Here is a 14,521-nt window from a genome sequence, read left to right as displayed (position 1 = left end):
AACATAAGCATGAAATTACCATATGACCCAGAAATTCCACTCCTAGTACTATACCCAAGAAAAATGAAAACACTTCCATGAAGAAACCTGTACACAAATGTTCACAGCAGCATTATTTATGAGTCAAAAGGTAGAAATAATACAAATGTCCATCAGTGAATGAATGATAAACAAATTGTGGTACATGTGCATGTTAAATGGAAAATTATTCAGCCATAAAAAGAACAGAATACTGGTTACATGCTACAAAATTAGGTGAGCCTCCAAAACATTAGGTTAAATGAAAGAAGTCACAAACACAAGGTCACATGAGTCCTTTTACATGATATATCCATAATAGGCAAATCCATAGAGACAGAATTCAGACTTCATTTTACTACACAATGGGCTTGGGGAAAGGGTAGTGATCATTTATTGCATATGCTATGCTTTTGTGAAGTAATGAAAAACTTTTTACATTAGAGAGAGCTGGTGGTTGCACAACATTGTGAATACTCTACCACTGAACTGTACACTTCAAAATGGTTAATTGTGTAGTATGTGAATTTTACCTCGATTTTTGAAATGGTATCACTCCCTGAATGGATCTACAAATTAAATGCAAGTTCATTTTAGGTTATACTGAATTCAGATTTCTCTTCCATCCACCCACTCTTTCCCACTACACACTTATACACCACTCAACCCATCTGAAAATCCCTCCCCTGATCCTCACTGCAAATGTTTTATGATCTATTTCAATTATCTGACACACAGGAAGACCGCCTATGTTGTCATTCTTTTCCATTTGCCCTTACACTGTGTGCATTGATCACGTCTATTGTCATATTGTAGCAATATATTTTGCATTTTCTAACTTGTTTGTAACTATTTCCATTTCACCTACAGTGTGCATTCAATTAATCTTTAAGTAAATTATTTTTATCTAAAGAATAGAATTGAGGATTGTGGGAAGATGTCAGATTAGAGAAACCTACAACATGTTTCTCTTACAGAAGAAGACCAGAACAGGACCTTAACTACCAACACTACACTTGCCTGTGACATCATCAGTACCCAGGACCATCACCCACCTTCCCACTGTGAGTTTTACCCCATCCCATGAGGCTGTTGCCTGCAGTGTGGCTCCAGCTGCTGATGTTGCCAGAAGCCACCCAAACCAGTGCTACAGCTCTGACCAGGCCAGACATGCACAGGATCCCTTCCCACACTGTTACACCAGTCAGACTGACTGCCTGCAGTTCCCCTGCTGCAGCTGCCTGCAGTGCAGCAGCCTTTGCTAGTGGCTGTCTACACCCCCACATGAGCCAGACCAACCACATGTGGGACTCCCACCCAAGCAACCCCAACAGCCATCTAGCTTCTTGCAGGTCCCCCTGCCACATTTGTATGCAGTGTGGCTGCTGCTGCCATAGCCATCACACTAGCAGGACAGCTGGGGCTAAGGGAGTGAGCAAGGAAGTGGCGACCCCAGCACTGATGATCTTGCCTTGAATTAACCCTGCAGCTGCCAAAGCTCCAGAGGGAGTGAGTGAGACAGCTGCAAACGCCAGAGCCACTGCTCCTGCAGTGAATTAACACTTTAGCCTCCAGAGCCACTGAGGGAGTGAATAAGGAAGCAGCAGACCCTAGCACTGCTGCTTCTGCAGCAAATTGACCCTACAGCTGCCAGGGCCACTGCAGATGAGAGTGGGACAGTTGCAGCCATCACTGCTGCTGTTGTCACCACAAGGTAACTCTGCTGCCACCTAGGACAACACCAAGGACACCACAGATGAGAGTGAGGCAGTTCCAACCATTGGCAATGCTGCTGCCCTCACAAGGTAACCCCACTGCCACTGCAGACACAGCAAACTCAAGGTAGGCAGTTACAGCTGTCAGTCCTGTTTCCACCCTCACTTCCACTGTGGACACTGTAAATGCAAGGGAGGCAATTACAGCCACCAGTGTGGCTGCTGCATCTGTGAGTTATCCCAGCTGCTACTTCAGTCACTGTAACTGCACAGGCAGCTGCAGAGGTCACTACAGCCAAATGTGCAGCTATTGCAACCACCACTGCTGCAGTCACTGCCACCAAAAGCACTATCAGATAGCCACCATCATTGTTCAAGCAGCCTGCCACTGCTGCCATGCAGGCAAACCACCAAAGCCATTGCCACAACCACCACTACTACAAGGGTGTCCTGCTACTGCAGCAGCAGCCATAGCAGCCACTGCAGCTATGCAGGCAGACAGACAACCACATTCTGAACTGACACAGAAGGCCACCAGTGGAGTCCAGGGAAAGAGATTTCTAAAAGAAGCCACTGCTCTTTCAGATGACTAAACATCAATGTAAAGATACTAAAAATATGAAAAAACAAGAAAACGTGAGTCCACCAAAGAAATATAATGACTCTCAAGAGCCAGACCGCATAGAACAGGAAAAACTTGAAATGACTAAAAAGGAATTCTGAGTAAAAATCTTAAGGAAAGTCAATGAGATACAAGAAGACACAGTTATATGACACAATGAGCTGAGCAAAACTATCCAGGATATGAAGGAGGAAATCTACAAAGAGAATAATACTTTTTAAAAGAATGTATCAGAATTTAACAAAAAGAATTTCTGTTCTTGAAGATAATCTCTTAGAAATAACTCAGGCAGAAAAAACAATTTTTAAAAAATGAAGACAGTCTAAGAGAGATAGCAGATAACCTTAAGTATACAAACATCCAAATCATGGGTATCCCTGAAGGGGGGGAGGAAGGAAAAGGCATTGAGAATATATTCAAGGAAATAATAGCAGAAAACTTTGCAGGTATAGGGACAGACATGGACCTTCAGATTCAAAAGGCTCAAAGATCCCCAAACAATTTCAATACAAAAAGTCCTTTCTAGACATATCATACTCAAATTGTCCAAAGTCAAAGACAAAGAGAGAATCCTAAAACAGTAAGAGAAAAGCATCAAGTCACATACAAAGAAGTCCCCATCAGACTAACAGCAGATTCCTCAGCAGAAACTCTACAAGCAAGAAGAAAATTGGATGATATATTTAAAATACTAAAAGAAAAAAACTGTCAGCCAAGAATACCATATCCAGTTAAGCTATCATTCAGAAATGAATAAAAAATTGTGTATTTTCCAGACAATCAAAAATTATGGGAGTTCACCACCACATTTCCAGCCCTACAAGAACTCCTCAAGGGAGTCCTACATCTGGAATCCACAAAATGATAATCATTCCATGAATACAGAAAAGAACAAAACCCACTAACAGAACAAAAATGCAAATGAGAGACAGAATGAAACTGTATCTTACCACCTCAAGAACCAAAAATGCCAAAGAAAAACAATAAAAGGGGAAGAAAGAAACATGAGATCTTCAAAATATCCAAATGAAAATTGGCAAAATGCCAGAGGTGACACAATACTTTTCAGTAACAACCCTAAATGTAAATGCATCAAATTCCCCATTCAAATTACACAGACTGGCTGATTGTTTTAAAAAGCTAGACTCTACTATGTACTGCTTATAAGAGATGCACCTCACCAGCAAAGACACACACAGACTAAGAGTGAGAGATGGAAAAAGATATACCACACTAATGGAAATCAAAAATGAGCAGGAGTAGCTATTATTATATTGGATAAAAGAGACTTTATACTGAAAACTGTAAAAAGAGACAAAGAAGTCCACTATATAATGATAAAAAGACCTACCCAGTAAGAAGACATGCCAATCATAAATATATATATATGCACCCAACACTGGAGCACTCAGATACATAAAGCAAACTTAGGGACTTAAGTAAAGAGACAGACCCCAATACAATGATAGTAGGGGAACTAAACACCCCTCTCTCAAGTTTGTACAGATCATCTAGGCAACAAATCAATAGAGAAACAAAGGATTTAAGCCACACTTTAGACTAATAAGACTTGGCAGATATCTACAGAACATTTCACCTAACAACTACAGAATATACATACTTCTCACCAGTTCATGGAACATTCTCCAGGATAGAACACATGCTAGATCATAACTCAAGACTCAAAAAATTTGAAAAAATTGAAATCATTTCAAGTATCTTTTCAGACCACAATGGACTAAAACTGGAAATCAACAACAAGCAAAACTCTGTAAACTATACAAACACATGGAAATTAAACAACATGCTCCTGAATAACATGTGGGTCCAGAAGAAATTAAACAGGAAATCAAAAAATTTCTCAAAACTAATGAAAATAATGAAACTTCATAAACATCATGGTACTGGCATAAAAACAGATACATGGATCAATGGAGTAGAATAGAGAACCCAGAAATCAACCCATACACCTATGGTCACCTGATCTTTGACAAAGTCACCAAGCCTACACACTGGGGAAGAGACTGCCTCTTCAGCAAATGGCGCTGGGAAAACTGGATACTCACATGTAGAAGAATGAAACTAGACCAATACCTCTCACCATATGCCAAAATCAACTCAAAATGGATTAAAGAATTTAATATACATCCTGAAACAATAAAACTCCTTAAAGAATACATAGAGGAAACACTCCAGGAAGTAGGAGTGGGTACAGACTTCATGAACATGACCACAAAAGCACAGGCAACCAAAGGAAAAATAAACAAATGAGATTATATCAAACTATGAAGCTTCTACACAGCAAACAAAATAATCAACATAGTGAAAAGACAACCAAGAGAATGGGAGAAAATATTTGCAAAATATACATTTGAAAAAGGATTACTATCCAGAACATACAAGGAACTCAAATGACTTTACAGCAAAAAAAAAAAAAAACAAATAACCCAATTAAAAAATGGGCAAAGGAGCTGAACAGGCATTTCTCAAAGGAAGATATACGAATGGCCAACAGACATATAAAAAAATGCTCAACATCGCTCAGCATTTGGGAAATGCAAATCAAAATCACTTTGAGATACCATCTTACTCCACTTAGGATGGCTAATATCCAAAAGACTCAGAATGATAAATGCTGACGAGGTTGTGGAGAAAAAGGAACTCTCATACACTATTGGCAGGACTGCAAGATGGTGCAGTCTCTATGGAAAATGACATGGAGGTTCCTCAAACAATTACATATAGATCTACCATATGACACAGCTGTTCCACTGCTGGGAATATACCAGAGGAATGGAAACCATCATGCTGAAGGGATACTTGTACTCCGATGTTTATTGCAGCACTATTTACAACAGCCAAGAGTTGGAACCAGCCCAATGTCCATCACCACATTAGTGGATAAGGAAAATGTGGTATATTTTCACAATGGAATACTACTCTGCTATAAAAAAGAATGTGAGACTGCCATTTGCAACAACATGGATGGACTTAGAGAAAATTATATTAGGTGAAACAAGTCAGGCACAGAAAGAGAAATACCACATGTTCTCACTTATTTGTGGGAGCTAAAAATAAATAAATAAATAAACAAACAAACAAACAAACAAAGAGTGGGGAGAAGACAACAATCACAACAATTCCTTGAACTTGTTAAGACAAGTGAACAGATATGATGCAGTGCGGGGGAGAGAGTGGGTAAAGAGGAATGGGTAAAGGGATACAAAAATCAACTACAATGTACACTAAGAAGTTAAAATAAAAATAAATTAATTAATTAAATAAAATTTAAAAAACATGTGGGATGCTGCAAAAGCAGTTCTAAGAGGGAAGTTTGTTGCATTAAATGCTTACATCAAAAGAATAGAAAGTTTTCAAATTAACAACCTAACACTACACTTCAAAAAATTAGAAAAACAAGAACAATCCAATCCCAAATATAGGAGACGGAAAGAATAATTAAGATCAGAGCAGAACTAAATGAAATAGAAACCTAGAAGGATCAATCAAACAAAAGGTTGGTTTTTCAAGAAGATAAATAAAATAGACAAACCATTAGCTAGTCTAACTAAAAAAAGAAAAGAGAAGACCCAAATAACAAAAATTAGAGATGAAAAAGAAGACATACCAACCAAAACCACAAAAATACAAAGAATCACTAGAGACTATTATGAACAACTATATGCCAACATATTTGAAAACCTGGAGGAAATGGATAAATTTCTGGACACATAAAAACTACCAAGACTAAATAAGAACAAACAGAAAACCTGAACAGACCAATAACAAGCAAAGAGATTGAAGCAGTCAGTAATCAGCAGTCTTCCAACAAAGAAAAGCCCAGGACCATATGGTCTTACTGCTGAATTCTACCAAACATTCAAAGAAGAATTAATACTAAATCTTTTCAAACTATTCCAAAAAACTGAAACAGAGATCATTCTCCCAGACTCATTCTATGAAGCTGGTATCACCCTGATAAAAAAGCCAGACAAAAATTCAACAAAAAAAAAGAAAACTACAAGCCAATATCCTTGATAAACATAGATGCAAAAATCCTCAACAAAATATTAGCAAACAGAATACAGCAACACATCAAAAAAAGTATACACAGTGATCAAGTGGGATTCATCCCAGGGATGTCAGGATGGTTCAACATATGTAAGTCAATAAATGCAATACACCACATCAGCAAAATCAAGGACAAAAATCATGTGATTGTCTCAATAGATGTAGAAAAAGGATTTGACCAAATTCAACATCGCTTCCTGACAAAGAATATCAGCAAATTAGGTATAGAAGGAAAGTATCTCAACATAATAAAAGCCATATATGATAAATCTTCTGCCAATATCATCCCGAATGGGGAAAAGTTGAAAGCTTTTCCCTTGAGAATGGGAATGAGACAAGAAGACCCACTCTCACTACTCTTATTCAAAACAGTACTGGAAGTATGAGCCAGAGCAATCAGGCAAGACAAAGAAATAAAGGGCATCCAGATTGGAAAAGAGGAAGTCAAATTGTCCCAGTTTACAGATGACATGATCCTACACATAGAACAGCCTAAAATCTCTATAAAAAAAAACTCCTAGAGTTGATAAACGACTTGAGTAAAGTTGCAGGATACAAAATCAACATGCAAAAATCAGTAGTGTTTTTATACTCCAACAATGAACTAGCAGAAAAAGAAATCAAGGAAGCAAGCCCATTTACAATAGTCACACAAACACACACACACACACACACACACACACACACACACACACACAAACCTAGGAATCAATTTAACCAAAGAGGTGAAAGATCTCTACAACAAATCTACAAATCACTGTTGAAAGAAATTAAAGAGGAAACGAAAAGATGGAAAGATGTTCCTTGCTCTTGGATTGGAAGAATTAATATTGTGAAAATGTCCATACTTCCCAAAGCAACCTACAGATTCATAGCAATCCCCATCAAAGTACCAATGACATTCTTCACAGAAAAAGAAAAAATAATCCTAACGTTCATATGGCACAACATACAACCCCAAATATCCAAAGCAATCTTGAGCAAAACTAATATAGCTGGAGGCATAACACGACATGATTTCAAACTGTACTGCAAAGTTATAGTAACCAAAACAGCATTGTACTGGCATAAAAACAGACACTTGCACCAATGGAACAAAATAGAGAACCCAGTAATCAACCCAGAAATCTACAGCCAACTGATCTTCAACAAACGCAATAAGAATATACAATGGGGAAAAGACTGCCTCTTCAATAAATGGTGCTTGGAAAACTGGACACCCATATACAGAAGAATGAAACTAGACCTGTTTCTCTCACCATATACCAAAATCAACTCAAAATGGATTAAAGACTTAAATATACGACCTAAAACCATAAATCTCCTATAAGAAAATGCAGGGGAAACACTTTGGGAAATAGGACTGGGAAAAGACTATATGAATATGACCTGCAAAGCACAGACAACAGAAGGAAAAAATAAACAAATGAGATTATATCTAACTATGAAGCTTCTGCATAGTAACAGAAACAGAAGCAATTAACAGAATAAAAAGACAACCTACAGAGTGGGAGAAAATATTTGCAAACTATGCATCTGACAAAGGATTAATATCCAGAAAATACAAGAAACTCAAACAACTTAACAGTAAAAAAACAAATAACCCAATTAAAAAAATGGGCAAAGGAACTGAATAGGCATCTTTCAAAGGAGGATATACAAATGGCCAACAGACACATGAAAAAATGCTCAACATCACTGAGCATCAGGGCAATGCAAATCAAAACACATCAAGATACCATCTCACCCCTGTTAGACTGGCTATCATCAAAAAGACAAAGAACAACAAATGCTGGTGAAGTTGTGGAGAAAAGAGAACCCTTCTACACAGTTGGTGGAACTGTAAAATAGTGCAGCTATTATGGAAAATGGTATGGAGACTCCTTAACCAACTTCAGATAGATCTGCCATATGATCCAGCAATTCCACTGCTGGGAATATCCCAATGGAATGGAAAACATCATGTCGAAGAGATACCTGCACTCCCATGTTTAGTGCAGCTCTATTTACAATAGCCAAGAGTTGGAACCAACCTAAATGTCCATCATCAGATGACTGGATAAGGAAAATGTGGCATATATATACAATGGAATATTACTCTGCCATAAAAAAAAGAATGAAATATTGCCATTCGCAGCAACATGGATGAACTTAGAGAAAATCATACTAAGTGAAATAAACCAGGCACAGAAAGAGAAATATCATATGTTCTCACGCATAAGTGGGAGCTAAAATAATAAACATATAAATAAAAGAAAGAAAGAAAGATACAACATTCACAATAATACATCAAACTTTCAAAAGGACAACTGAGGTTACCAGAAGCGGGAAGGAAAAGGGGAGAGAGGAATGTGTAAATGGCCATGAAAAGCAATATAGTGTATATTATTGAATATAATAATTATTCTCATGTAAGCACACATATTGCACACAAGTATTGATGCTCAACTCTGCACCCCACAGATATGTACAATTAACTTTGTTACAATAATTTAAAAAGTTTTAAAAAAAGGTTAATGAAAAAAAGAATAGAGTCAATGTATTCTAATTATTTAACAATTTAATTTCATATTTTTCATGATGCTTAGTGCAGAGTCACGCATAAAATAGGCATTGAAAATGCTTGTCAAGGATTATTGGCCTGACCATTTAAACATCCCTACTAAATATAGAACTATTATGGAACCACAAAATGCACAAGCAATCAAATAACTTAGGTACTGTTTACATTTTACCTGCTCCATTTTGATCAGGAAGAAATCAATGAAGTCCTGAGGGTTGTTAGTGTCCAGTGATTCTTGGTGTTCTTTTGCTTTCTCCAAAATATAATTTTTTATATGATTAGTATTTTTGATGACTTTGTTAAAAAGCCCCGGGAAACAATGAATGAGAAGAGGGAAATTATTGCAGAGCTAAAAAAGAAATAAATAATTTTATAAATACATAATCAATAAAGACACATACACCATATACAAGTCCATGGATAGAAATAATTGCTATAAATATGAATAATATATGGTGTCAATCTTCAGAAAGAAATTTTTATTGTACATGTACATGTTGAACATTCTCAATATGAAAATTCAAAATCTGAAATGCTACAAAATCAAAAACTTTTTGAGTGACAACACAATGCCACAAGTGGAAAATTTCCCATCTGACCTCATGTGACAGTTGACAGTCAAAACTTTTTTTCATACACAAAATCATTGAAAATATTGTCCGTAATTAACTTCAGCCCATGTTTATGGGATGTATATGAAACATAACTTAATTTTGTGTTTAGATTTGGGTCCCATCTCCAAGATATTTTATTATGCATATGCAAATATTCCAAAATCTGAAAAACATCAAAATCTGAAAATTTTTTGGTCCCAAGATTTCAGATGGGGGATATTAAATCTGTATAGTAATTTTCTAAGTTCACAGAAAGATATAAGGGGGAAAATTCCAACAGAGGATCAAACATGATAATCATTTCCTAGACTCAGACATCATTTTTATAATATAAAATCCTCTTTGTACCAATTCTCTTATTTTTTACATCAATTCTTCCATATAACCTTGAAATGTAAGAGGGCATGAATTACTGTAATTTACATTTTGTACATTATAACAGAGGTTAAAGGAGTTTAGGCAACCTGATTTACAGCATAAAGTGAGTTCCTGCTGTTTTTATTTCTATCTAGCAGCCTCAGAAATGGAATTAGTATTTTAGAAATGGGAGAAGCTCAAAGATACTTTGAAACGCAACTGTGCACCAGAGCAATTAAGTGATTTTTTATGACCAGACAGTTATTATTGAGGCAGAGCAAAAGGCATTCCAATTCAGCACAGGGTAAAAGTGATGTTTGTTTATGGCTCATACACCATAAAATCAAACTTTTTGTCATTCCCTACTCAGTTACCTTGTGCACTAGGATCTCAGATGAAGCATCAAACACTCCTACCCTACTCAGTGTTTCCCGGAAGTTTCTATGGTCCCAAATAGTCTCCCTCCTTGAAGGAGATATTCTCTTCCTAAATCAGGATTTTTCTGCCAAGTAATAAGACAAAGAGGTATCCAAGAGTTGACTGGAGGACAAGGCTTCAGGATATTTTGGATAATGGAAGTCTTCAAAAAGGGCCTAGATGTCCACTGAGTGAATGGTATCCTTTGGGCAGTCACCAAAGTGCTTTATAGAAATGGCTTTGGTGTTTGGTAGAAAAAAGCACTGGTTGGGGAGCTAGCTGGCTTGAAAGCCACCCCTATATTTGTGCATTTCTTTTCCTGTGTGTAAATAAAGGACTGGGCCATCACTTCCAGATGTGCACTACATGACGCTCAGGCAGGACTGTGGTGTGCAAACATTCACTTCACAGTGTGGGGCGTATAGAATCCTGGACTTGTCAGAAAAAAGAGCACTAGTTGTCTCTCAGGAAGACAGGGTCTTTGTCTCACCTGTGCGCATGGGGAGTTCAACATCCTGAGGTTTTCATTGAATTTTTCCATCAAGGTAAGAAAATTCTGATCTTTATAATCAAAACGATTCCGGAAAATAATGGAGCAGATCACATTACAGGGAGCACAGCCCAGGATAAAAGTGGGATCACACGGTGAAGCTAAAAAATTGGAAAAATATTTAAAGATGCATGTAAAGCACTTTGTCTTTTTAACAGGTAAAGGTAATTTCGAAATTTTAAACAATATCTTACCTAAATTTCCCCTAACAGCAAAAAAAGAACTCAGTGTGCATAAAATCAGCACATCACTTTCACCTTAAAACTGAGCTGACCATTACAACCTACCTAATTAAATAACAGTATTTCTAATATTCAATTCGCATCCACTCTCTTCATTTACACCCTTTTTACCCACGGTGTTTGCTATTTTGGAAGGAAAAATAAGTCTTTTTTAAAAACCTAATATTCAAGTTTTTAAAGCAGAATCTCATCTGTCTGCAAAGCCTGTAGACCATAAATCACTGAGATAGAAAGGGAGTGAACAGATGGGGACCTGGAACTTTATACACCCAAAGAATGTGAAAGAATAGTGTGTTGAACTAGTAGGGAAGAACTAAAGAGAGATACATTGTGGATGAATTCATGAATTTGAAGGAACAAATATGAAAAGCAGAATGTGTCCATGTTTTGTGAGAAGAAAAACTAGTGTAAATGAACAGTAAGTATGAAATGGATTAGTTTATCTAAGAAAAAAAATGAGAACTTTTTATTTCAAATATGCATGACAGGTAAGGCAAACAAAAAAGTAAGTTATTATCTTTTATTTCTTATTTCAACACTTAAATAAACTAATTTGCTTCCTTAGTAAGTATGTGCCTATTATCTCCAATCATACTCCAAATTTAATTTATTAGGGCAAAGTCACCCTCTTGAGGATTCTGGGATATGGGATACTGTTTCTTACAGCCTTCAAAACAATAGTACATTTAACAAATTTTAAAATTTGGCCATCAGTTAGGGCAAGTCCATCATTTTACAGGTAAAGAAATTAAACTGTAGAAACCTATATTCGTGATTTCTGACTTGAATACAAAGAAACAAAGTTTGGAAGAAAATAGGAATAAATGAACTTTTACACCTACATCATATGCACAATTATGCCTATACACACACATAGCATAGATACACAAAAACTCCCTCGGCTCTCGCTGCAAACCATCCCTCCTCCACATGAGGGCTGACAGCCACTGCCTATAATGAAAGATCTGGCTGTCCCTGAAGTGCTTCCAAGGACATCACCAGAGAGAGAGCAGTCTGTTAACGTCAGCACTAGAGCAAAGAGGCACCCACCGTTGGTTTTTCTCAATTCCTCCACAAGGCACTGGGCTTCCTCTTGAATGCGGTCCTCAATGCTCCTGTTATTCTTGCCAAAACTCCGCAGGGTCGTGACAGAGAAGCGGCGTATCTCTTTCCATCTCTTTCCATTGCTGAAAACGATTCCTTACAGAAGAAGAGCAGAAACTAGAAGGGAGATCCCAGGCAAAGAATAGAGAGTTGACACTTCACAGCCAGTTGGATGTGTCAAACTCTGTCTGAAGAGCTCTACAAGTCTGTTTTCCATCCTCCCTCCCTCATTACTAATGCTGACACAGGCACATGAACACATACCATGCCCTTCAGTAATTCTTCCAACCACTGGTGAAAGGCCTCTTCCAGAAAACTCCTCTCCCATATCAATCAGGGCTTCCTTCACTGCTTTATATCCATAAAGCACCAGGACGGGCTTCATGCCAAAATACATAGTGAACACAGGACCATAGATTTTTGAGAACTGAGAAAGGAGATGCATATAATAGCAAAAGAAGTCAATATTTTATCTCTATATTGTGCCTGAACCAGATTAACATTATTATTGTATTTTGTTATATTTTTAATCTGTCACACAGCCCCAATTATTTCTCAATTTTATTCATAAATGTGACAATGATTGTTATAGCCGACACTTATGGATGGCCTACGTTGTGCCAAGCAATGCCCAGGCAATTGGTACACAGGTTACAATTAATCCTCACACCAACACATTCTCCAGGTTTATTTCCCCTATTTTACAAAGAAACTTAGATCAGGGAATTTGCTATTTACTTTTAGTGTCCCACAGCTAAGACACAGAACACCCAAATTTGATCCTCTGCTTATTCAACCTTTGATGCTTGAGCAATTTTATCAGACACTGTGCCCACCTTGAATTCAATATCTGGCTGATGGCTTCAGGATCTCCCGTAAAGCCCTTCCCATGGTGATTCTGACTCAGTATCCCTGTGATGAACACTAGAAATTTGTACTTATAAAGTCACTCCAGGTGATTCTAATTCCCAGCCCACTCAGGGACCTGCTGGTATTACTAGCACAGAAGGAGTGAGCCCCACACAGGCAGCACCAGGACGTGCAGCATCTCCTGGAAGAACAATTTCTAACATCCTCCAACATTCTTAGCCTCAGACGGCAGCTTTGTGCAGAATTGAAAAGAATTCTAATACCATCAATTCATTCACTTATGCTGGTTCTGAACCGATGGCTATTTCCTTGACATCAGGCATAAATTGGTTCTTCAGAGTTCAATGTTTGTGCTATTCTGAATAAAACTCATGGCAAATATAGTAGATAACTTCTTGAATGAAATCTGTAATCACAAACATTTCCCTTATTTACGTTCAGCAAAAAAAACATACCAAATGGCTCTAAAACAAACAAGGGATTAGCACTCTCAAATATTGCCTCTTTATTATTTGTTTTTAACATACGAGGATATAAATGTTTCTCTACTCACAAAATGCATTACTTTATTATACGTTATACTACTCTAACAATGATAGACTGGAAAAGTCAACAAGAAACATCAAAGTATTTTGCTTTATGATGATCTATTATAGTAATGTGCCCCCTAATAAAAATAGGGGTTTATTTACTCACCGTTTGCAAGCCACTGAAGGAGCATAAAACATACTTACATGACTGAAGGATTTCCTGATGTCCTTAACATCTAACTGCAGGGTATTTCCAATAATTGGGAGAGGAGTAGGGCCAGGTGGGAGCTTCCCTCTCACAGAGCTCTGTCTCCAGAGTGAAAGCAGAAGCAAACAGGAGAGACAGAGCACCAGGACCACAACTGGATCCATTGACGCCTCCTCTTATTACTAAGACAACTGTGGCTTGCAATCCAAAGCTTTTATATCACTCCCTCCTAACTCAGAATTTGACTCTTTGAACCTTAAAATAGCCAATCACCTAGATCCAATTATACTCTCTTCTGAGTGGACTTTGGCCCACTGGTAAATATAAAAATAAAATGTTCTTTAGTCTTGTTCCCTTTTTTCCAGTGCCCACCTAGAAATTCTTGTTTAATACACTGTATAAGAACCCAAGTATTGGTTATTAAAAATTAAAGATAAAACAAGTGATTCCAATGTGAAGGCATGTTTGAGAAACGCTACAGTAAATTATTCGATGCAAGAAAATTACTCAAAATTCCAGATTCTTAGATAAATGAGCAGATGGGAATTTGTGACTTTGCGAGAAATCAGTGTATTCTATGCAATGTATATTTAAAATGCTATATAAAACATTAGGAGACTTTGTCCTCAATAATGGGAGC

At 37.2% G+C, this 14,521-nt stretch overlaps 1 protein-coding gene across 2 annotated transcripts in view; it reads right to left on the bottom strand.

The window, feature by feature from the left end:
- The window catches only part of LOC134382672 (cytochrome P450 2C20-like), a 34,071-nt gene extending 20,026 nt beyond the window's left edge, over positions 1 to 14,045 (bottom strand). Inside the window, exons 1-5 of one of the 2 annotated variants that reach the window (XM_063103404.1) lie at positions 13,878 to 14,045; positions 12,538 to 12,700; positions 12,220 to 12,369; positions 10,868 to 11,028; positions 9,162 to 9,338 (exon numbers count right to left, since the gene is read on the bottom strand). In XM_063103404.1, the coding sequence (XP_062959474.1) occupies positions 9,162 to 9,338; positions 10,868 to 11,028; positions 12,220 to 12,369; positions 12,538 to 12,700; positions 13,878 to 14,045 (819 nt within the window). The remainder of the gene's footprint in view (positions 1 to 9,161; positions 9,339 to 10,867; positions 11,029 to 12,219; positions 12,370 to 12,537; positions 12,701 to 13,877) is intronic. The other variant, XM_063103405.1, reaches the window with a different exon arrangement.
- Between the last annotated feature and the right edge of the window lie 476 nt (positions 14,046 to 14,521).

The sequence above is a fragment of the Cynocephalus volans genome, chromosome 7, assembly GCF_027409185.1.
Source record: "Cynocephalus volans isolate mCynVol1 chromosome 7, mCynVol1.pri, whole genome shotgun sequence".
NCBI classification, from domain to species: domain Eukaryota; kingdom Metazoa; phylum Chordata; class Mammalia; order Dermoptera; family Cynocephalidae; genus Cynocephalus; species Cynocephalus volans.
Note: the sequence above shows the minus strand (reverse complement) of the source record. Positions and strands in the feature narration are given on the sequence as shown.